The following is a 22137-nucleotide window of genomic DNA, read 5'->3' as shown; positions in this document are numbered from 1 at the left end:
CCGACTTCCACTAAGAGGCCTTCCAGGACGGCTGGGGCCCCCTCTGGGCCCCTCGTCCCTGGTTTCACACCATCCACACCCATCACTCCCTGTGGCCGTGGTCCCACTTCTCTTCTCATTCCTGTTCGGGCTCCTCAGGAGACTCTGAGCTCCTGCAGGGCAGGTGGGTCTCAGTCACCACTGTCCTCCAGCCTCACCCAGCCCCGCGCGGGGCACCAGGCAGGAGCTGAGCCAGGGCTCGGCAAGATGGGGGAGGGGGATTCGTGCCTTGGAAGGAACCCGGCCTGCACTCTGCCTCCCCTTGGGCTTATCTTGGCACCCCGACACCTCTTTTCTATCTAGGGGCTCCCTCTGCAGCCTCCCTCGTCACCCTCACCAGGTCCCGATGTGCTGGCCCCTGGCCCCTGCCTCTCCCTCCCGAGTCTCTGATCCCGGGTTCCGTTCTGAGTCCTGTCATCTTTGGCTCAGGATCCTGCTTAACTGGAGAAAAGAGATGGAGCCAGACAGACCGGGCGCAAATCCCAGCTACACCCAAGAGCCTTTGGGTGTAGGAAACACCAACCAGGGCCACACTGGCTTTATTATTACTTTAATGTGTTTTTATTGACTTCAGAGAGGAAGGGAGAGGGAGAGAGCGGTAGAGACATCAATGATGAGAGAATCATCGATCGGCTGCCTCCTGCACACCCCCTACTGGGGACCAAGCCCACAACCCGGGCATGTGCCCTGACCGGGAATGGAACCGTGACCTCCTGGTTCCTAGCTCGATGCTCAACCACTGAGCCATGTCTGCCGGGCCATTCTAGCTTTAGAAAGAGGAGGGTTTATTGGCTGAAGGAACAGGGAAGTGCAGGCATGGCCCTGCTTCAGGCCCGGTGGAGAGAGGCCTCAAAGGGGGCTGGGTTGGGTCACCTCCCAGCCCCTCGAGGGTCCTGCTCACCTCAGGCAGGCGGCTTTGTCCGCACACTAAACGGGAACCTCCTGGCTCAGGGGACCTGGGGCCAGGTGAACCGGAAGCAGGAGCACTGAAGCCACTTGTCAGGATGCTTCGGTTTTTACCACAAGAGGGCAGCCCGAGCACAACCCTCACACCCCAGAAAGCAGGCAGCTCCGCTGCTCCGTTCGTCTGACCGAAGTCAAGTCCACGTTAGAAACCGTGTGCAGTTCAGAATAAAGAGAGACAAGCCCACATCAGTGTCACCAAGTGCCCCCGGGACGTGGCCGGGCGGCAGGAGGGCACCCACGGGCTGTGCTCCCGTGAGGAGGGGAGGCTGAGATGAGGTCCCGCCCCCAGGAAGGCCAGGGCCTCCACTCCCTGTGCCTGGGCAAGTCACTGCCCCCTCTGGTTCCCTCACTCCCAACCTGCCTGGGAGAGGATGCGAAGACAATGAGGGTTACCCCAAGGGCAGCCTGGGGTGGGGTGCCCATGGGGCTGTGAAGACCCCCCCCCCCACCCCCCCGCTGAGCCACCCTCATCCCACCCCAGCTTCCAACCCTTGAACAACAGGAGGCGCAAGGTCCCTGGGAAAATACAATTTGCAAGGCCAGTGGACACACAGCACGCGCCTTGGCCTTTAACAAGGATTAGAAGGAGATTCTGAATCATCTTTACATACAGTCACATCCCCTCTTCCTGTGACGCCGCTGCTCACAGGGCTCTGCTTAGAGCTGCAGACCACCCCTCGGGCCTGTCGGTGTGGCTCCTGAGCTAGGACACCCGCCGGGCGGCTCTGCAGCTGGGCCCGCCGGCTCACTGCAGGAGGTGGACAGCGGCTGCCTTGCGCATGAGCCGCTCAGTCAGGGGCGAGTTGGGCTTCAAGGCGTCCCGCTCCATCAGAAGGCTTCTGCAGACACAGAGACGGGGCTGTTGGTGGAACCTTCTAGGAGGAGGTGGGGCCCGATGGGTCGCTCAGCCCTGAGGCAGGACCCAGGCAGCTGGGCTGGGAATGAGGTGGTCCGAGAGCAAGAAGCCCCCTTCCCAGGCTGCGGGAGGGGGCAGCCTCAAGTTCTGGGCAGCCGGGGCCTGGGCCGGCCTGCCCCCCGCCTCCTGGCACCAGCCCGGTCAGAGAGGAGAACGGCACTGAGGCCTGAAGGGTTGGTAGGGGGCATCAGGTGGCAGAGGTCAGTATCCGAGGCGGAAGGCACACACGTGCAAAGGCCCAGGGGCCTGGGAGGCAGCCGTGTCTGGGCGACTAGCTCAGCGTGGCCGGAATGAGGAGGGGCTGTGCCCTTCAAGCTGACACGGCAACAGGGAGGACCAAGCAGCGGAGCCTGGTGTCTGCATAACCTCAAAGCTGGGAACCGCCCCGGCCCCGGGAGGTGGGGCCGCTGAGCATGCTGGACGCCCTGGGGAAGCCCCGTGTGAGAGCTGTGACCTGAGACCCCGAGGAACTCACCGGGCCACGTTCCTGTGGGGGCCCGAGGTGCACTGCAGGGCCGCGTGGATCAGCAGCTGGCTGAAGACGTCTCTCTGCAAGGTCACGGGCAGGTCAGGCTCCCGGTCATGGTGCGGGAGGGCACCCCCCTCCGGAAGGCCACCCGCTCTCGGGACGGGCTGGGGCGCGGAGGTGAGGACGCCCCACGCTGTGGGCTCCGTCCCGTGGAGCCGGGCGGGCGGCGGGCTCACCTGCGCGTTGCTGCCCCCGATCTGGACGATGCGGTAGCGGATGGGCAGCAGGAGCTCCAGGACGCGGTCGGGGTTCCCGCGCTCGGCCTCCACCAGGGCCTGGCACAGGGGCAGCCCCACGTCGCGGGCCAGGCGGTGCTGGCAGTTCTCCCCGGGGGACCTGCCGCAAAGGTGCCGTCAGGGGCCGGCCCGTCACAGCACAGCTCTGCCCCTGCTCAGCCCATGGCCCTGGCCCCGAGCGTGCAGGCAGCTCCCTGTCGCTGGGCACCTCGCCTGGCGGAGGGCAGGGCAAGCGGTGACCAAGATCACCCTCCACCAGGCCTCAGGACAGACCACAGGGGGCACATACCCCGCCTCCCAGGCTCCCTCTGGCCTCCACCGTGACGGGCAACGGCCCCCACCGTGCCAGGAACCCGCACGAGGCGTGTCGCTGTCCCACCGCCTGCCTCGGCAGCACTGTCCCCAGTTTGCACACGGGGAAACTGAGGCTCGGGAAAAAGAAGTGCTTCGGGGACTCCACCACATCCCTGGGGGAGGCTGCCCATGTGACAGGAGGCTCTCCCACCCACCCAGGGCTGCCCACCTGGAGGATGGAGGTTGCCCACCTGGGCTCACAGCTGGGAGCAGCCCTGGACGCATCCCCACGGCCGTGCTCACAACGGGACCCCACCCCGGCCTCCCCGCACAGAAGCGCCCGGAGCCCTGGCCCCGCGTACTCGCTGGCCTCCTGCAGGGTGGTCAGCAGCTCCTGCGTGGTCTGGGCGTCCCGCGCACCCAGGGACGCCATCAGGAAGTGGGCGTCGTTGAACAGCAGGATGTGGTCTCGGCTGTGCCCCCGGGTCACGGGCAGGACATCCCGCCACCGCTCGCCCACAGACACCCCTAGGACGCGGGGAGGAAACCGCCGCAGGCGTGAGGCTCCTGCGTGCGTCCTGCGCCCGGGTCCCCGAAGGTCCGAGGCGCCCGGGGCTGGCAAGCAGAGCCCGGCCTCGCCTGAGGCCTTCGGGCCCAGTTGACGTTCCCTTCGTTCAATTATAAAGCCAATCAGTGCATCCGTTAGGAAGCTAATTGTAAAGCGATCGGAGGGCTTCAGGGCGTCTCCAGCCCCTTTAACAAATCCCCGAACCACCTTGTAAATGCTTCCCACGCTATTGCTAGTCGGGCGCCTGGGACGTAACAGGTGCTCAATGAAACCTGCCAAGTAAGCAGCCTTCTTCCACCTTTGTCCCCATTTCTCCACCCGGACAGTCCCTGCTTCCGACCCTCTCGCCAGCACCACCCCCTCCTGTCCTCCGGCCCCTGGGGCTCCGGGTTCTCCCCCTTCTCCCGGCACCTCTGTAACCAGGGATGTTGCCCTGGGCAACTCCGGCCCTGGCTGCCGTCTCCACTGCGCGTGAGGGATGAGCGGCCGTGCCTCCCCACAGCCTTCCAGGTGCCCTCGCCCTGCCCCCGACCGTTCTGGACGGTTCTGGTGACGAGGGACACAGGCCTCCCCTAGACCCGGTTGCAGGGTCCCAGCCTTGCCCCCGAGACAGCCAGGAGGCAGCCTCTGCGGGGTCCGCTCCCTCCCGATCCCCAGGGCCCCTCAAGGACCTCCCACCTCCTCGCTGTTCCCTCAGCCTCTGGCCTCAGCTTCCCCTGGCTCAGCACCCACGGCTCAGAGGCTCCTTCTCAAAGGGGGACTGGAGCCCGGCTGGTGCGGCTCAGTGGTTGAGCACCGACCCAGGAACCGAGAGGTCACGGTTCGACTCCCGGCCGGGGCGGCTGCCCTGGTTGCAGGCTGGGTCGCCAGTGGGGGGCGCGCAGGATCGGTGATGTTTCCCTCTTATTGATGTTCCTATCCCTCTATGCCTCGCCCCTCCCCTCTCTAAAAATCAATAAAAACATATTAAAAACAACTAAGTAAAGGCAGAGCCGAGCCGTCCGTCCCCGCTAGCGGCCCCTCTGAGGCTGAGGAAGGCAGCTCCTCACTGGCCCGTGGCTGCGGCCTCCGTGCTGGGGGCTTTGGAGAGCTGCCCTCTGCCTGGACCGCGGTCCCCGTCTCTGCCTGGCAAGCCCTGCGCACCCTCCACAGTCACATTTCACCGCCACCAGGGAGCCTCCCGGGAGCTCCCCCCCCCCCCCCCCCCCAGTGGCCTGCCCGCCTGCCTGTCTCACCCCCACTGTCCTGCTGACCCAGGGTCGGGCGGGGCCCAGGCCGGCTCTGCTGGGCCTGGGAGGAGGAGAACTATCCGGGCGCAGAGCTGGCCGGGAGCCTCCGTCACCCCAGAGCCGGGGCCAGCCCCGCCCAGCTCCCTGCAGAGCGTGGGTGACTGTGGAGAAACCGCTCTGAGCCCCAGGGGGTTGAGGACTCTCCCTCCCCTTGTTCTAGAAAAGGCGGCAGCGCCAGGGACAGGCGGCCAGGCGCCAGCTGTGCCCGCAGGCCTGGTGGGCAGGCTGTGGGGAGCGCAGGTGCCACCCTGGGCACAGGGCCCGAGGCCTGCACACGGGAGGTGGTGGGAACTGGGAGAAAGGGCCGTGGCGCCTCGTCCCAGGCTCAGGCAGCTGGGAGTCAGCACAGCCCTCGTGCCCAAGGCCGTGGCTGGAGGGTGGGGGGGGGGGGGGTGGGAGTCCCAGGACCTGCAGCGGGAGGGGAGGGTGGCGAGGCCAGTCCCCTCACCATGCGGGAGGGGAGGGTGGTGAGGCCGGTCCCCTCACCATGCGGGAGGGGAGGGTGGGGACCAAGGGGGGAGCAGGGAGCGGCACCTTCCATCTGCAGCCGGTACAGCATGGAGCAGCTGTCCACCACGTCCAGCATGGCGCCGCTGGCCCGCAGGCTGGGGAGGATCTGGAAGGCAGGGTGGGCGGGGTCTCAGCAGCTCAAGTCCCCACCTCCCTCATGCCCTCCCTGCCCCCCACACCAGGCACAGACCTGGGGGAGCGTGTATGGACCCGGCGTCGGCCACCTCCCACCCCAGCCGTGGACCCCGCTCCCGGACCCGTGTCTGCCCGTCCCGGTTCTAGAAGGCTGGTCTCCGCCGCGCGGCCCACGGCTCTCGGCACCCTTCCGCTCTCGCCACGAAGCCCTGACAGCGCGAAGGACCCTTCAGGGGAAGGTCCAGTGTCTTCCCTGTGCTCAGACCACACGCACTTCTCGGACCTCAGGCCTCTGTCCTGAGGCCCGTACTGGGCTGCCTGGAGCTGGGAGTTAGGCTTTTTATTCTCTGAAAAGCATGTCCAGCCCGGCCGGCGTGGCTCAGTGGTTGAGCATCGACCTATAAACCAGGAGGTCACAGTTCCACTCCCGGTCCGGGCACATGCCTGGGTTGCGGGCTCGATCCCCAGTGTGGGGCGTGCAGGAGGCAGCCGATCCATGGTTCTCTCTCATCACTGGGGTTCCTCTCTCTCTCTCTCTCCCCCTTCCTCTCTGAAATCAATAAAAAGATATCTTTTAAAAGCACATCCAGGGGCGGGGCGAGGGGTGGGGAGTTAGTGCTCGGGGAGCATGGGGTGTGAGCTGGGAAGATGAAGAAGTTCCGGAGACAACGGTGGGCCAGATGCACACCAGTGCGCATGGACTCGGTGCCACAGACCGGGACACCCAAAGCTGGTTAAAATGGCCGGTTTTAGGTTCCATACGTTTTTCCACAATAAAAAATTCCTATCGGATCAATGGAGAAGAAGCTGGGATTTCAGAGACCACCAAGGTGTAATTCCACCACTGCCCGCCAGGGGGCACTGCCGACCCGCCATCTTCATCCCGCCACGCGGCCAGGGACATTGACCGGGTCTGACACAGGCTGTGTTCCGCTCCAGCGGCTGGTTGTTTCTGGCCGGGGCAGCCGTGATGGGCTCAAAGGTCTAGAGACTAAAAGCCCAAATTGCCGCAATAAACCGAACCGTGTGCAAACCGGGACTTACGTGGTCGTCGTAAATGGTCAGCGCGGCCTCATACTCGCCCTGGAAAAGCAAAGTCCCGTGGTTACTGCCCAGAGGGTGAGGTGTGACCGGAGGAATGACCGGGGAACGCGCCACGCCGAGGCCCCCGCGATACAGAGGGGTGGGCGCGCCTGGTGTGGACCTGGGGATGGGAGCTCGGCCGCCTCTGCCCTGGCCTGCGCATCCGGTCACGGGAGACGGACGCGGCCTCGCTGCTAAGGGGACGCTTGTCCACCTGCGGCCAGCTCCCTCCTGTACCCCCTCGGCTCCTCTCTGCGCTCCTCCCTGCACACGCAGCTGCCATCACCGCTCCCGCAGGGCAGCGTGTCACCGCGGTCTCCGTGTCCTGCACGGTCCGTCTCCCCAGCACTCCTCTCCGGGCACTTAGGGGGCGTCCACAGTCTCTCTGAGAAGCAGCTTAGAGTGGAGCCAGTGGCAGACCCAGTGGGGACCAGGCGTCCCCCCTCCTGGCTCCCCTGGGGCAACGCATCGGGAGCGTCCTGGGCTCAGCAGGTCACCCAGCAACAGGGACACTTGGTCTGAGGTGTGGCCGCAGGCTGCACACGACACGGCTGATCTCCAAATGCAGGTGGTGCCGGTGCTGGTGCCGGGGGTGGTTCAGGCCTGAAAAGCTATCGAAACCACGCAGCTTCTCCCACATGGGGACAGCCCGGCCGGCCTGGCTCGGTGGGGAGGGATCGGCCCGTGGACCAAAGGGTCTCGGGTTCAATTCCCGTCCAGAGCGTGTACCTCGGTTGCAGGCTCGATCCCCGGCCCCGGTCAGGGTGCAAATGGAAGACAACCGATCGAGGTGTCTCTCTCACATCGATGTGTCTCTCCCCCCTCCTTCCTCCCTTCCAGTCTCAAAAAAAAAAAAAAATCAACGGGAAAAATATCCTGGGGTGAGGATAAGTAAATAAATAAAAAAATGTGCAAGCACACATTACGGCTCCGCGGACGTGAGGGCAGCGAAGGGCGGAAAAGCGCGTCTCTCCCCGGACAGCTTCGCGGGAAACACGCCAGCCGTCTTACCTTTTCAATCAGATACAAAGCCCAGTGCCAGTAATTGTGACAAGCAAGCATGTCCGAGCCCTGGGGAGAGAGGAGAGAATCGGAAACGTCCCACAGCCCCTGGGAGAAAGGCCCGGATGTTGGCTTCTGTAGACCCCACACCCTGGAGTGTGGGAACACTTCCCGGGCGCCCCTCTGAGGCCGGTCTGAGCCCGCGTTCCCACGCCGCCTACATCAGCGCCAGGGACGGCGGGTCGATGCCTGCGCTTGCTGAGGAGCCTGAGGCTGGGGAGCCGGCCACGGGTCAGCCCGAGCGAGGAGGCAGAGAACCAGGGGTCACCCAGCTCCTCACCCACCTGCCTTGTGTGTGGGGTGAAGTGAACAGGAAATCACCCAGCGCAGGGCCCACCGTGTCCACCAGCACAGGGCCCACCGTGTCCACCCTGCGCAGGGCCCACCGTGTCCACCCTGCACAGGGCCCACCGTGTCCACCCAGCACAGAGCCCACCGTGTCCACCTGCACAGGGCCCACCGTGTCCACCTGCACAGGGCCCACCGTGTCCACCCTGCGCAGGGCCCACCGTGTCCACCCTGCGCAGGGCCCACCGTGTCCACCCAGCACAGAGCCCACCGTGTCCACCCTGCGCAGAGCCCACCGTGTCCACCCTGCACAGGGCCCACCGTGTCCACCCTGCGCAGAGCCCACCGTGTCCACCCTGCGCAGGGCCCACCGTGTCCACCCAGCACAGAGCCCACCGTGTCCACCCAGCACAGGGCCCACCGTGTCCACCTGCACAGGGCCCACCGTGTCCACCTGCACAGGGCCCACCGTGTCCACCCAGCACAGAGCCCACCGTGTCCACCCTGCACAGGGCCCACCGTGTCCACCCTGCACAGGGCCCACCGTGTCCACCCAGCACAGAGCCCACCGTGTCCACCTGCACAGGGCCCACCGTGTCCACCTGCACAGGGCCCACCGTGTCCACCTGCACAGGGCCCACCGTGTCCACCCTGCGCAGGGCCCACCGTGTCCACCCTGTGCAGGGCCCACCGTGTCCACCCTGCACAGGGCCCACCGTGTCCACCCTGCGCAGGGCCCACCGTGTCCACCCAGCACAGAGCCCACCGTGTCCACCCTGCGCAGGGCCCACCGTGTCCACCCAGCACAGAGCCCACCGTGTCCACCCTGCGCAGGGCCCACCGTGTCCACCCAGCACAGAGCCCACCGTGTCCACCCTGCACAGGGCCCACCGTGTCCACCCTGCACAGAGCCCACCGTGTCCACCCTGCGCAGGGCCCACCGTGTCCACCCAGCACAGAGCCCACCGTGTCCACCCTGCACAGGGCCCACCGTGTCCACCCTGCGCAAGGCACCTGACTAAGCCGCCAGGGCCAGGGAGACGGGGAACTCCTGCAGGGATTGGTGAGCCCCCAGCAGGGGGGGTAGGCGGACGCCCGGACGCCAGCCCTTCCTTCTACTGCCTGCTGTGCAGCTGCCTCCTCCTCACGGGCACCACCTCCGTCCCCTGGAAAGGGCCTGGCAGCCTCCACGGCCCCCGGCCTCTCTGCACCTGTGCTGAGGACGCAAGCTGCCACCCCCTCTCTGTCCCTAGGGTTTCAGAGACAACCGAGATGTGTAATTCCATCAGTTACCAACTGGTGTCTCTGCTCAGGCTGGCCCTTGGCTGGGGTACCGCCCGGTTCCCCCTCCTTCACCTGCAAACTCCTACACATCCTTCATCACCCAGCTCAAAGGCTGCCTTCGCCAGGAAGCCTTCCCTGACCACGTCCCCTCAAGCCCAGTTCGGTCGGATGCCTCCCTGGGTGCTCACTCCCCTGCGGGCCCAGGCCTGGGTGGCCGGTGGACTGCCGGGAGCCTGCTCGCTGGGCTTGACCAGGTCTCCTGAGGACAGAGAAGTCCAGGCTGGGCTCTCAGCGAGGTCCCCGGGGCCAGCACAGCCAGGGACAGTGGCTGGAGGAGGAAAGCGCATCCCAGGCCACACTGTCCCTTCCAGAGCTGCCTGGCCAGGCTGGAGGCCACCAGCAGACACGGCAGGGGACAGACGCAGACGGCAGGTGACGCGAGCCGGTCGGGAGTCGACCCCAGGAGCCCCACCCGCCTCATCTTATGTGTTTGGAACCAATACCCAAGGGAGCTCGCATGGGGCCAGGGCTTCAGAGCTGTCACCGCAGCAGGTGTAAGAGGAGGACCCCGAGGCTCGGACGGGTCACGTTCACGCCCAGGACAGAGCCAGGTCAGCAAAGCAGGGTCTCGGGAGACATGTGCACGGAAGGAGCTGAACGCCCCGGCCGGGCCCCTCCCTCCCTCCCCCCGCCTCCCTCCGTTCTGCCTGGACAAGCCCGGGCCCAGCCTGGAGGGGCTGCACGCTGCTCCCTCACCCCCAGACCCAGGGCTCCCCGGAACCAGCAGTCAGTATCTGTGTGGGGAGCCCGAGGCAGGTCCCACAGGGGCCCCCAGGCTCTCCTGTCCCCAGAGCTGGGGGACCCTTCGGAGACCTGAGTGTGAGCGCAGGGACCCACAGCTCTCACCGTCACCGTCCGCCTGCCGCCCGCACCGCTGCCGAGAACCCGGGGTCGCCCCCTGTCGTCACCGTCACCGAGGCCCCCGACGGACGGCGGTCACACCAGGACACCACCCTCTGTCGGAAACGCTGACGTCAGACGCATGTATCCCACGCACTGACCCCCGGCCCCCCGGCTCAGGGCAGCCCACCCTAAAGGTGCCCGGGGACCGCCTCAGCCCGCGCTCGGGCGACCACCGACACCAGCCTGTTCTCCGATCAAGTGCCCGGCGTCTCATGAGCTTTATCACGCGTATCTCCGTGGGTGAGCGCCAGCCGCAGGCCCAGGGTCCGGGGTTCCATTCAGGGCCCAGGGCACCTGCCTCAGTTGCAGGCTCGACCTCGGCCCAGGTCGGGCGCGTGTGGAAGGCAACTAATCGATGTCTTTCTCACATCGATGTTTCTCTCTCTCTGTCTCTCCCCCTCCCTTCCACTCTCTCTAAAAATTGATGGAAAAATATCCTCGGGGGAGGATTAAGAACGAAAATAAATCAATAAGGCTCCATGGCCCCATAAAAACACACACCCTAATGCTAATCCTTGGGAGTCAGGGGCCACCTGTCCTTCCCACAGGCACGTCCCAGGCCGGGGAGCCGCCACGGACGCAGCCACCTGCGCCTGGTTCCTGGTGCTTCCGCGGTTTGCGCGGTCACTGAGCGCCCGCCGCTCGGTCCAGCCCAGGCAGAGACCCTCTGTCCTGGCCAGCGGCGCCCTGGGGAACCCACACGGCAAAGAGAAGGGCAGGGCAGCCACCACACCTGGCCAGGTGGCCAGGCTGTGCCAGACGCAAGCCCAGGACGACAGGTGCACGTGGAGGGCACCCTCTGAGCCACCACAGCCCGGACGCCAGGAGGGGGCAGGGAGGTCCAGGACGCCCACGCCCAGGCCAGCCCTGCAGACCCTCCCTCGCCATCACCCACGCCCTGCGGCCCGGCGCTCCCTGAGCCCACTCCTGGGTGCCCTGCGGAGCCCTCACGGTTCCCGCCCGTACCAGGTTTCTTTCCCCGGGCACTTCCTGTCCATTCCTTTTACCCCAAATGCCTCAGGCCAGGACCGACTCTAGAGTCACCTGCAAGACACTGGCCCAGGGGACACTGTGGTCGGACAGAAACGCCTCCCCAAACACGAGTTCCCCGCAAGCAAGCTGCACCGTAACTTCTGTCCACGATGCCTGGCTCAGCTCGGGGAGGGACGGGATCGCCCGGGCAGGTGACCGTGGCCCGACGCCTACCTTCCAGTGGGCTTCCGAGCGCTGCATGAAGTCCAGCCCGGCCTTGACCTCCGCCTTCATCTCGTGAATGTGGGCCACGGTGTGCACCGACCACGCGTCTGTGGGGGTCACAGACAACGCCTGGGGGGGGGGGGCGGGAAAGACAGGGGCGGATCAGTCAGGCTGCGGCTCGAGTTCCGCACACACGGCCTGAGCTGGAGGCTGGGCATCGGGCAGGGCCGGCGTGGGGACTGGGCTCAGCCTCAGCCTCAAACAAGAATGGCCCGAAGGCCAGACCTGCTGACCCCCTGCGGCTACCAAGGGCTGTCATAGCCATTTCACAGATGGGACTGAGTGCTGGCCGGGACCACCCAGCCGTCTTCCCACCGCCAGGGCGCGCCTGAGGGAAGGGCTGGCCGCGGGACCCTGCCCCCAGCTCCCATCCCCCAGTCCCCCAGTCAGGGCCACCAGAGCAGCCTCCGCTCCAATTGTGGCTCATCTCCCCGAGTGACATTAGTGACAGTAGTGAGGTCCGAGGTGGGAGCGCCCGCATTTCCATACGCTCCCGGCCTCCCAAGCTCTGGCTCCCGCAGGGTCAGGAGGGCTCTGGAGGCAGACAGAGCGGTGCCAGGGCCGCCCTCCGTGCCACGGGAGCGAGGGGCGGCCTCCCTGGCCTCGCTCGCCTTCCTCGCCTGTGGAGGTAGTTGGTGCTTCGTGGCTCCGCGGACCGGACCGCGGGAGGCGCTGTGACCGGCGGCAGCTGCTGTGACCACGAGCCCTTCCCCCCCGAATCCTCGAGGAAACGGGCGCAGAGGGGGAACCTGGCCGGGGCTACCCACGAGCGGGTCCTCGTGCCCTGCCCCACGGACGCCAGCCCTGAGGCCGGCACCTCGGGGAGCCACCCACCTCTTTGGCGAGCTTCTCCGCCTGGTCGAAGAGGTTGGTTTCCATCAACCCGAACGAGTAGATGCCTTTCACGTAGCTGAAGACAGAGCGACAGTCCTTTTTAGGAAGGGGACCGGGACCGTTCAACCCTCAGCACGACCTGCGCCGGCCGATGTGCCCCCACACGCCGTGTGCACACGTGTCCGAGCGCGGAGTCGGTGTGTGCGGAGGTGGTCACACCAGGAGGTGGGTCCCAAACCCGACGGCTGGTGCCCTGATAGCACGCGAGAGGAGAGCAAAGCTAGACACAGACGCACACAGGACAGACCCGCGTGAGGACCGGGCAGGGACGGGTAGCGCAGCCGTGAGCCGGAGACCCTCACCTAGAGCCTTCGACGGGCCCCCGACCCCTGGATTTCGGACCGCGGCCTCCGTAGCGGAGAGAGAATGAATCTGTGGTTTTGAGCCTCCCAGCCTGTGGCCGTGGTTCTGGCAGCGCCAGGAGCTGGTCCCCTGGCCCTGTGCCAGGCACCACGCCACGTGCGGGGTCCCAGCGAGTGGATGCCCTGGCTGGGGAGGGGCGGCGTGACCTTTATCATCTGCGTGACGGCTCCCAACCCAACCCCTGTCTCTGTGCTGGACCCTTTGCAATTCACATCCCACCTCCTAGGACGCCAAGGTCCCCACGGGGGCGACAAGGGTCTTTTCCCTCCTGCCCACGAGGAGGGACAGCTCAGGGACAGCCCGGGGAGCCGTGGTGACCGCGGGCTGTCAGCAGCTTCTCCCCAGACCCCAGCTCCTGGAGGCGGGGCCCCCATCTGTCCAACTGGCCCTCACCCCGGGCCCCACCGAGCATGGGCTGGGCGACACAGCGCTGACTAAACGCGCGCCTTCCTCGCCCCGTCACCATCGGCACCCAGCTCCCGCGCTCTTCCTGCGCTTTTGCGGGGTTCCGGGGGGCGAGAGAGAACCACGGAGCTTCTCCCTGAGGCTCGGGTGTGGCCGCGTCTCCGTGGACAGGGGAACTCCGGCTTTACTCTCCGCGGAAGCAGCGTTCTGGAGCCCTGGCTTCCGACTTCGCCTTTAAATATTCATGGGCTCTTCTTGGGGTCCTGTCACCGCCAACATCTAAGCGCACATGGATGCTCGCGGCCGGCAGCCTCTACCGGCTCCGCGACGGTTACGCTGATGTGTCACCTCGGCGGGGCCACGGCGCGTCGTCGGGTCAGACGGGATCTAGGTGCTGCTGTGACCGTCGTGTTTGTACGCGGCTGACATGTAAATCAGCAGATGACGCTCCACGTGTGTGTGGGTGGGCCTCGCCGCATCAGGCGAAGGGTTTCGAGCCGAGACTGACCTCCCAGGGGAGGAAGGAAGCGGCCTCCCCTGAGACGGCGGCCCAGCGCGCTCCCTGACTTTCCCGACTGTGCTGTCCTGCCGCCTGGGACTCGCCAGCCGCCAAGAGCTGGAGCCAACGCCGTACAATCCATGTCTCTACACGTATGCAGACACGGAGGGTGACGTTTGCATACACACGTAAGCCACATGAATATAGGCGCACACGCGGTCCTGGTTCTGCCTCTCTGGAGAACCCTCACTCACACGGCTCTTCAATCCATTCATCTGTTTGACCTTCACCACGATCCTCTGGTTCAGAGGCGACGAAGCCCTGGCCGGTGTGGCCCATGGTTAGAGTGTCGGCCTGCGCACCGAAGGGCCACAGGTTCAATTCCCAGCCAAGGGCATGGACCTGCCTGGCAGGCTCGATCCCCAGCCCCGGTTGGGACACATGCAGGAGGCAACCAAACAATCGATGTCTCTCACCTCTCTCTCTCTCTCTCTCTCTCTCTCTCTCTCTCTCTCTCTCTCTCTCCTTCCCTCTGTCCCTCCCACTCTCTCTAAAAATCAACGGAAAAATATGCTCGGGTGAGGATTAACAAACACAACAACAAGAAGCTGCAATGGAGGCGACCCTGTGCGGTGTCACTCGGGCTGTTCACAGGCCCGTCTACCCCTCCCCCCCCCGACCCCTCCCCTCCGAGCACACAGCAGAGCCGCGCTTGCTGGATTCCTGGGAGGGGTGGCCGGCTCTGGCCAATGACTCTGAGCCAGCGGTCCCCACCCTTTTTAGGCCACGCCCCACTTGAGCATCTCTAAATCCTGATGCGCCCCCCGCCCCTGTGACCTAGAATTCTTATTCTTCAAAAAGTGACTCCTATGCACGTGGAGGAAGCCTGAAAGGCCATTCACTTGGTCTAAACAAGCTTCCAAAGAACATGGCGTCCATGAGAGAGAAAAATAAAAGAACGAAAGGGCATTTCACTGAGGAATCACTAAGAAATTGTTAAGATAATAATAACATGAGGTGACGTGAAAAAACATCAAATAAAGTTTCAAAACGTATAATGGAGAACTGAAATGCAGAAATACGTCACAATATATATTTATAGGCTGTATAGGAGGCCCGAGAACCATAAGAAATGCACAAAACTCACTGTTAACTACTCATCCTCAAACTGCCCCCTTAACAATCAAACTGCCGCCCGTGGGGTGTGGGCCCCAGTGGGCCCCGCTGCTCTGAGCGCGTGGGCGCCCTCGCGGGTCCCTCAGGAGAGCTCCTTCTGCTCTTGGTGTGTCAGAGAGCAGGTGCTCCCCCTCCCGGGGTCACGCAGGGCACAGCGCCGGCCGCCGGGGACGGGCGGGGCAGGATGAGCAGAGACCTCACTGTGGTCGCTGGGGAGGACCAGGTCTGCAGCAGGCTCCTTGCCGCAGCCAAACCCTGTGCTGACTGTGCGCAATGTGCTCCCTCAGGGGAGGGAGACTCAGCAGAAAATGATGTGGTTGCCAACGGCACGCACCTGCTCAGGGGGACGCCGGGTGTCCAGAAGGGGTAGACTCGGGCCGCAGAATCTCGCATCTGCTCCTGGTAGCCCAGGTAGAAGTAGGCGTCGTGGGAGAACTTGAGGGCCAACATGTCCGTGGGGTGGTCCCGGAGAATCTGCTCCCACAGCTCGCAGGCTTCGGGGAAGTTCCTGGGAGGAGAGAGCGGGTTCTCAGCGACGGGGACACAGCCCACCTGCGGGAGGGGGGAGCATCGCTTCCTGCCAGCTCCACAATCTGCCCTGCGCTGGCCACACACGCACACACATGCACACACATACACATGTGCGCACACACACATGGCAGGTCTTTCAATGACATCGTTCTGTTCAATGTCCTTTAAAAATTTTTTTTTTATTGATTTCAGAGGGAGGGAGGGAGGGAGGGAGAGAAACATCAATAATGAGAATCACTGATCGGCTGCCTCCTGCACGCCCCACACTGGGGATCGAGCCCATGACCCGGGCATGTGCCCTGACTGGGAATCGAACCGTGACCTCGTGGTTCATAGGCTGACGCCCAGCCACGGAGCCACCTGGCAGGGCCGGTGTCCTATTAACACGGGCGAGATGCTGTGGGAAGGTGGTGCTTGTCTATCAAGACGCCTGCGGTGAAACTGGCTTTGTTACATGTCCCTTTGTTTAAAGCAGGGGTCCTCAAACTTTTTAAACAGGGGGCCAGTTCACTGTCCCTCAGACCGTTGGAGGGCCGGATTATAGTTTAAAAAAAAACTATGAACAAATTCCTATGCACACTGCACATATCTTATTTTGAAGTAAAAAAACAAAACGGGAACAAATACAAAATTTGTATTTGCATGTGGCCCGCGGGCCGTAGTTTGAGGACCCCTGGTTTAAAGTCACAGAACTTCTACCGACATTAGCGAGGGCTCAACTGTACACATGGACGGATCCATGTCGGCTTGTGGCTCATAGAATCGATCACCCAGTGGGTGGTTGTTCTCCTGAATTCAAACCAGACGGGAGCACTGGCTTAATAAGCGGCCCCAGGCAATTTCCGTGGAGACCAGGAACCCGCGGCGGGAGGCCCGGAGGAAGAAGCCCAGCCAGCGCTAAGCCCCAGCACTGACCCCCAGGGGGCCCGGGCAGCTCCTCTGTCGCTTCCAGAACCTGCACAGCAGCTCAGGTGGCCTCGCTCTGCGGGCGTCTCCCCGGCCTGAGCAGACCAGGCCGCCCGGACGCGGGCCCGGCTCCGACGCCGCTGGCAGGGGCAGCGGTGGGGAGAGCAGGTGCTGGGGGCAGATGCTCGCAGCGCGGGTAGGGCAAAGGGGGAGGGTTTCTCCTCTATCCCTTATTTGTTTCTCTAATGCGGTCCTATTATTTTTGTAAGAAAACAATAACCAATTTATTGAATGAAACAGTGAGCTGCTTTGAAAGCCCTACGGGGACCCTGGCCAGCTCCTCCCTCCTTCAGGGTCCCCAGGACAGGGCAGCGGGCAGCAGGTGAGTGTCCATCAGAGGCTGGGAGGCGGGGCAACCACCCGGCCCCCTCCCCAGGGGCACTGGGCAGCCTGTGGCGCCGCCCCCAGGCCTCGGAGCGCCAGCCCAGCCCCAGCCCCAGCCGGGTCGCTCCTCACCCCTTGGCGAAGGCCTCCACCGCAGACACGTGCAGCCGCTCCCTCGGCGTCAGCGGCTGGGCTTTGGACATCTCCACCATGTTCCTCACCGCCAGCGCCAGCTCTCGGTCCAGCCGCACGGAGCTCCCGGTGCCAATCAGCACCAGGCCGTTGGCGATGGCATGGCCCATGGCTGGCGAAAGGTGGGGGGCAGCTGGTGACTCGCATGGCCCGCCCCGCCCCGCCCCACCCAGCCCAGCCTCACATGTGAAATGAGCAGCCCACGTCCCAGGAGGGGCAAGCGGGTGGCAGGCGGGCGGTGCGCTGTGCCCCCACCAGAGCGCAGAGCTCAGTCAGGCCCTCACCCCCACCTGCCGGCCACACCCTGAAAGCATCCTGCACCCCACAAACATCTGCCTCACGAGGGCAACTGGGGAGTGCGTGTCTGGAGCACCCCCTCACCAGCTGAACTTTTTAAAAATTTAATCCTCAGCTGAGGATATTTTTCCCATTGATTTTCAGACAGAGTGGAGGGAGAGAGGAACGGGGGTCAGGGGGAGGGGAGAGAGAGAACATCGGGGTGAGGGAGACACAGTGATTGGATGCCTCCTGCACGCTCCCTGACTGGGGCTGGGGACTGAACCCACAACCAAGGTATGTGCCCTTGACCGGGAATGGAACCAGAAAGCCTTTGGTCCGCAGGCCGACGCTCTAACCACTGAGCAGACCAGCCAGGGCAGCTGAGCCCCTCTTTCTTCAAACCTCGTTCTCATCTGAGAAATGGGATCAGTGTTTGTTTCGGAGAATGGGCGTCCAATCAGGGGGAAAGGTGCCTTCTCCAGCCCCGGCATCGCCATGGGAGCAGCTGGTATTCCAGCCACAATGCTGACTGACACCTCCCACCCCCTCCGAGCAAATGCCCGCCCGGGCACTGCCAGCCGTGACCCGGGGCCCAGCCCAGGGAGCGCCGCTCACCAAAGGTCGGGTCTGCCGCCTTCAGCTTCGCCAGGCAGCCCTCGATGCCCCCGAGAGCCGTGTCGTTGGTCCACTTCACGTACTGAAACACAAGCACAGGGAGCCGTCGTGGGGAGTGGGCGCGCCCGCTGGTGAAGGCGCGGCCCGCAGCCAGGCCTGTGCTCCTTCCTGGAACCGTGTTTTCTGGGCTCGAGGAAAGCAGGACTGGGTTGCTCTCAGCGAAGAGACTGAACATGCACGTCCTCTGGGGGCAGTGAGGGCACCGTTTCCAAAACCCCCACAGCCTCTAAAGCAGCGGTTCTCAACCTGTGGGTTGCGACCCCTTTGGGGGCCGAGCGACCCTTTCACAGGGGTCGCCTAAGACCATCGGAAAACACATATATAATTACATATTGTTTTTGTGATTAATCACTATGCTTTAATTATGTTCAATTTGTAACCATGACAATACATCCTGCATATCAGATATTTACATGACGATTCATAACAGTAGCAACATTACAGTTATGAAGTAGCCACGAAAATAATTTTATGGTTGGGGGTCACCACAACATGAGGAACTGTATGGAAGGGTCGTGGCATTAGGAAGGTTGAGAACCGCTGCTCTAGAGGAAGTCTGCCCGTGTCACCTGCCCCCTACTCAGCGTCAGCCCTCGAGGGGCCGCCATAGGGCACCTCCGTGGGAGTCTTCTCCGCCTCGTTCACACCTTCTAAGAAGAACTAGCCCTAGTCCATGTTGCTCAGTGGATAGAGCGTTGGCCTGCAGACCGAAGGGTCCCAGGTTCGATTCTGGTCAAGAGCACGTACCTCGGTTGCAGGCTCCTCCCTGGCCCCAACCCTGGTTGGGGCGTGTGCAGGAGGCAACCAATCGATGTGTTTCTCTCACATCGGTGTTTCTCTCTGTCTTTCCCTTTCTCTTCTACTCTCTCTAAAAAAGATAAATGGAAAAATATCCTCGGGTGAGGATTATACAAAAAAAAAATAATAATAATAAAATATTTTTAAAAAGAAGAAAAACCGTAGTAAACATGCATTGTGGAAAGTCAGGCCCAGCCCTGGCTGGTGTGGCTCAGTGGTTGGGTATTGTCCCATGCACTGAAAAGTCATCTGTTTGATTCCCAGTCAGGGCACATGCCCAGGTTGTGGGTTCAATGGGGTGCATACGGGCGACAACTGAATGACGTTTCTCTCACACATGGATGTCTCTCTCCCTTCCCTTTCTCTCTTTCTAAAATCAAGAATCCTATATAATAAAAGGCTAATATGCAAATTTCCCCTCACCGGGAGCTCAACCAGGAGGTAGGGCTGACCACCCACCTGCGGCCCCTCTCCCCAGATAGCCCCGCCCTTGATCACCCCCTACCCCATCAGGGGTGTGGCCAGCCTGCCAACCTCCTGCGGCCCCTCCCCCTGACCGGCCCAATCACCCCCATCCGGGATGGCCGGCGGCCAGACCCAACCCGTGCATGAATTTGTGCACCAGGCCTCTAGTACTTTTTAAAAAGCACTATGAAGAATGTCTGGGTCCCCATGAAGCCCTGCTCCCCCCAAGTTTCCCAGGAGACCTGGGTAGGAAGGGTCCACGGGTTTCACTGTTCGTAAAGCCAGGAGCGCTGCTGAAGACGTGAGGCTCCGAAATCAGGATGCACGTATAAGTGAGCCGTTAGAAGGGAGCGCAGAGCACCCTGGACACGGTGGAAGTAGCCTTCACATCGTGGCAGGAATGAACGAAGCTGTGAGATGCGCCCAATTTAACAAGGAAAAACTCATTGAAAGCATTCACCAGCCTGGCTGGCGTGGCTCAGTGGTTGAGCGTCGACCTATGAACCGGGAGGTCATGGTTCGATTCTGGTCAAGAGCACAGGCCCAGGTGACCGGCCCGATCCCCAGTGGGGGGCGTGCAGGAGGCAGCCGATCCATGATTCCCTCTCATTTAAGTTTCTATCCCTCTCTCCCTCTTCCTTCCTCTCTGACGTCAATTAAAAAATCTTTTAAAAAAGCATCCACCAATTTCAGAAACCTGGCCCTTTACGGAAGGGGCTGCTCCCTCGGGGGCATCACCTGGGTCAGGGTGGCATCGAACAGCTTGCAGGCCTCGTTGCTGGGGGTGGAGAGCGGGAGACCGGCGTCCTTCCACGCCTGCACACAGAGGGCACGCATGCAGTCAGGGCCTGTTCCACGGTCCTCCGAACAGGAGCACACGACCCACCCCAGCACGGACCTCCCAGGCCCGGCGTCTGCAGGCGTGGACTCCCCGACTTCACAGCTGGCGCGGGGCAGAGGTCCCCGCGGCCCCTAAAGGACTGTCACCGCGGGGAGATCCGCCCTCAGACCCCCACCGGCCCCTCCGCGAATGGGCTCCAGGACGCTGGGGTGATGGGGAAGCGTCCCGGGGCTCACCCCCTGACAGCCCCTCAGCCCCCGCAGATGGGACGGCCCGCCCGCCCGCAGCTCTGTCCGTGGCAAGTCCGAGGCCGTGGGCACTGTTCTCTGTAGCTGCCGCCTCGGTGTCCGCCCGGACGCACAGACCGGCCACTCCCCCGGGCGGGGACATGTCCTCTACTCCCCGCCAAGTGGAGCACCGCGTCCCCTGCTCCTCGGGACTCCTCCTTCCTCATCTGCAAAAGGAGCGGGTCCCCCGCCGGGCGCCCCGCGGGGCTGGTGCTTTCTGGGAGGTCCTGGGGTCCCCACCCCGTTCCCTCGTGGGGGAGCCCGCGGCTGGGGGTGTGGGGGCGGTCCTCCGGGCCCTGTCGTGCGCCCCGGGGTCCTCCCCACCGTACCTGGCAGTCGCGCAGCGGGGTGGACACGGCCATGGTGCGCGCTCCGTGCGGGGTGCCTGCGGGGTGCGGGGTGCCTGCGGGGTGCGGGGTGCCTGCGGGGTGCGGGGTGCGGGGTGCGGGGTGCGGGTCCGACTCTGCGCGTGGCCTTCCGGGTGGGGGCGGGGCGCGGAGGGGCGGGGCGCGGCGGCCCATTGGGGCCCGAAGCCGGACAGCGCCCCGCCTCACCCGGGTCCGCCTCCGCCTCCGCCGGGGCTGCCGGAGCCAGGCGGGCTCCAGGGCTCACTCTGGTGTCAACCGCGGTGCGTTCGCCTCCGCGCTCCCCGTCCTCCAGCCGGTCTCGCCCCCCAACTCCCGCTCCCCACCACCACCGAAGGGCCCCTCCCTGCTGGGGACCCCCTGGCCGAGGCGACTGCCGAGCCCCTGGGGGCAGAGGAGCCCTGGGCAGTTGTCACTGAAGCGCCTCGTAGTTCCACTAGGAGGCCAGGCGCGCACAGAGGTGGTTTTGGCCAACATCCCAGGCGACTTATCCCTCCAGTGTCGTCCATCCCCGCTCCCTCCCGAGGACTTGCAGCCTGAGCTCCGCCCTCAGCCCCAAACCTCCAGCCACCGCCCCCCATCTCCGAATTTAATCTACGCCCCCCCCCCACCCCCCAGGGCGCAGGAAGCAAGGGGTGAGCAGCTCAGGGCAGGTTAAAATGTTGATATTTTTGTTCACTATGATTTTTTTGCCTTAATTTTTGATTTTCAAAAATATTGCATTAATGTATTACTTGTCTCATGTAAGAGATGAAATCATGAAACTCTTAGGAGAAAACGGAGGGGTAAACCCTTGTAGTGTTGGATCAGACAGTGGTTTCTTAGATACGACACCAAAGCACAAGCAACAAAAGAAAACAGAAAAAGTGGATTTCACCAAAATCAGAAAACCTTGCATCAAAGGACGTCATCAAGGAAGCGAAAAGACAACTGAGGGGCAGGAGAGAGCCCTGCAGATCACAGACGGCCAAGAGCCCAGTGTCCAGGGCACACGAGGAATTCTCACCACGCAACAGCACACGCAACCGCACACACAACCGCACACACAACCGCACACGCAAACCTCCCAGCTTGAAATTAAGCAAAGCATGTGAGGAGACAGACATTCTCCAAAGAAAACCTAGAAATGGCCAGTGAACACTGAGAAGATGCCCCTCCGGCCTGGCGCGCGCGGCTCCGTCGGGTGGAGCAGAGTCCCGCACACGGAAAGGCCTCGGGTTTGCTTCCGGTTAGGGCACGTGCCCAGGTTGCAGGTTCCATCCCTGGTCAGGCACCTGACTGATGTTTCTCCCCCTCCCCCTCCTCCATCCCTCCCCTTCCCTCCCCCTTCACCTCCCTCCCTCTCTGTAAAATCAATGGAAACATATCCTCAGGTGAAGATTAAAAAAAAATGCTCAACATTATTAGTCAACAGGGAAATGCAGATCACAACCACAAGGAAATGCCATTCACAGTGGGTAGGTTGACTACGAAAAACAAGTAAATCGGCTGCTGGCAGGGACCCGGAGAAACTGAAACCTCATGCCCGCTGGGGGAGCGAGAGGGGAGCGCCGCCATGGGGACCGGTTTCCTTGCGGGGTGACAGGAAGGCTTCGGAACCCTAGGGGTGACGGGTGCACAGCACTGTGCATGTGCTAAATGCCCCTGAATTGTGCGCT

The 22137-nt window shown here is 63.3% G+C and overlaps 1 protein-coding gene across 3 annotated transcripts; it reads right to left on the bottom strand.

Annotated features, from left to right (window-relative positions):
• Positions 1–577: 577 nt before the first annotated feature.
• TTC38 (tetratricopeptide repeat domain 38) lies at positions 578–20526 on the bottom strand. 3 transcript variants are annotated; one of them, XM_070411300.1, is made up of 14 exons: positions 20444–20526; positions 19725–19802; positions 17664–17745; positions 16710–16881; positions 15091–15264; positions 12254–12329; positions 11369–11488; positions 7577–7636; positions 6527–6565; positions 5372–5453; positions 3343–3508; positions 2627–2786; positions 2397–2470; positions 578–1844 (listed from the first exon to the last, which is right to left on the bottom strand). In XM_070411300.1, the coding sequence occupies exons 1-14, from the start codon at positions 20474–20476 to the stop codon at positions 1751–1753; spliced, it is 1410 nt and encodes a 469-aa protein (XP_070267401.1). In that variant the 5' UTR covers positions 20477–20526; the 3' UTR covers positions 578–1750. The 3 variants fall into 3 exon arrangements, with proteins under 3 accessions (XP_070267401.1, XP_070267402.1, XP_070267400.1); XM_070411301.1 differs by lacking the exons at positions 19725–19802; positions 20444–20526 and adding an exon at positions 19229–19710; XM_070411299.1 differs by lacking the exons at positions 19725–19802; positions 20444–20526 and having other exon boundaries at positions 17664–18968.
• Positions 20527–22137: the final 1611 nt, after the last annotated feature.

This window comes from Myotis yumanensis, unplaced genomic scaffold (genome assembly GCF_028538775.1).
Source record: "Myotis yumanensis isolate MYYU_CA2020_CCGP unplaced genomic scaffold, mMyoYum1.0.hap1 SCAF_3, whole genome shotgun sequence".
In the NCBI taxonomy this organism is placed as follows: Eukaryota; Metazoa; Chordata; class Mammalia; order Chiroptera; family Vespertilionidae; genus Myotis; species Myotis yumanensis.
Note: the sequence above shows the minus strand (reverse complement) of the source record. Positions and strands in the feature narration are given on the sequence as shown.

What these genes read in the sequence shown, in the direction of transcription:
- TTC38 (XM_070411299.1), bottom strand. Translation starts at nt 17,898, where the DNA reads ATGTTCAGTCTCTTCGCTGAGAGCAACCCAGTCCTGCTTTCCTCGAGC. An exon ending in GTGGAGGCCTTCGCCAAGGG is followed by an intron (nt 15,265 to 16,709) that starts GTGAGGAGCGAC and finishes CTCTCCTCCCAG; the next exon opens with GAACTTCCCCGAAGCCTGCG. An exon ending in GCTCGGAAGCCCACTGGAAG is followed by an intron (nt 7,637 to 11,368) that starts GTAGGCGTCGGG and finishes CTCTCTCCCCAG; the next exon opens with GGCTCGGACATGCTTGCTTG.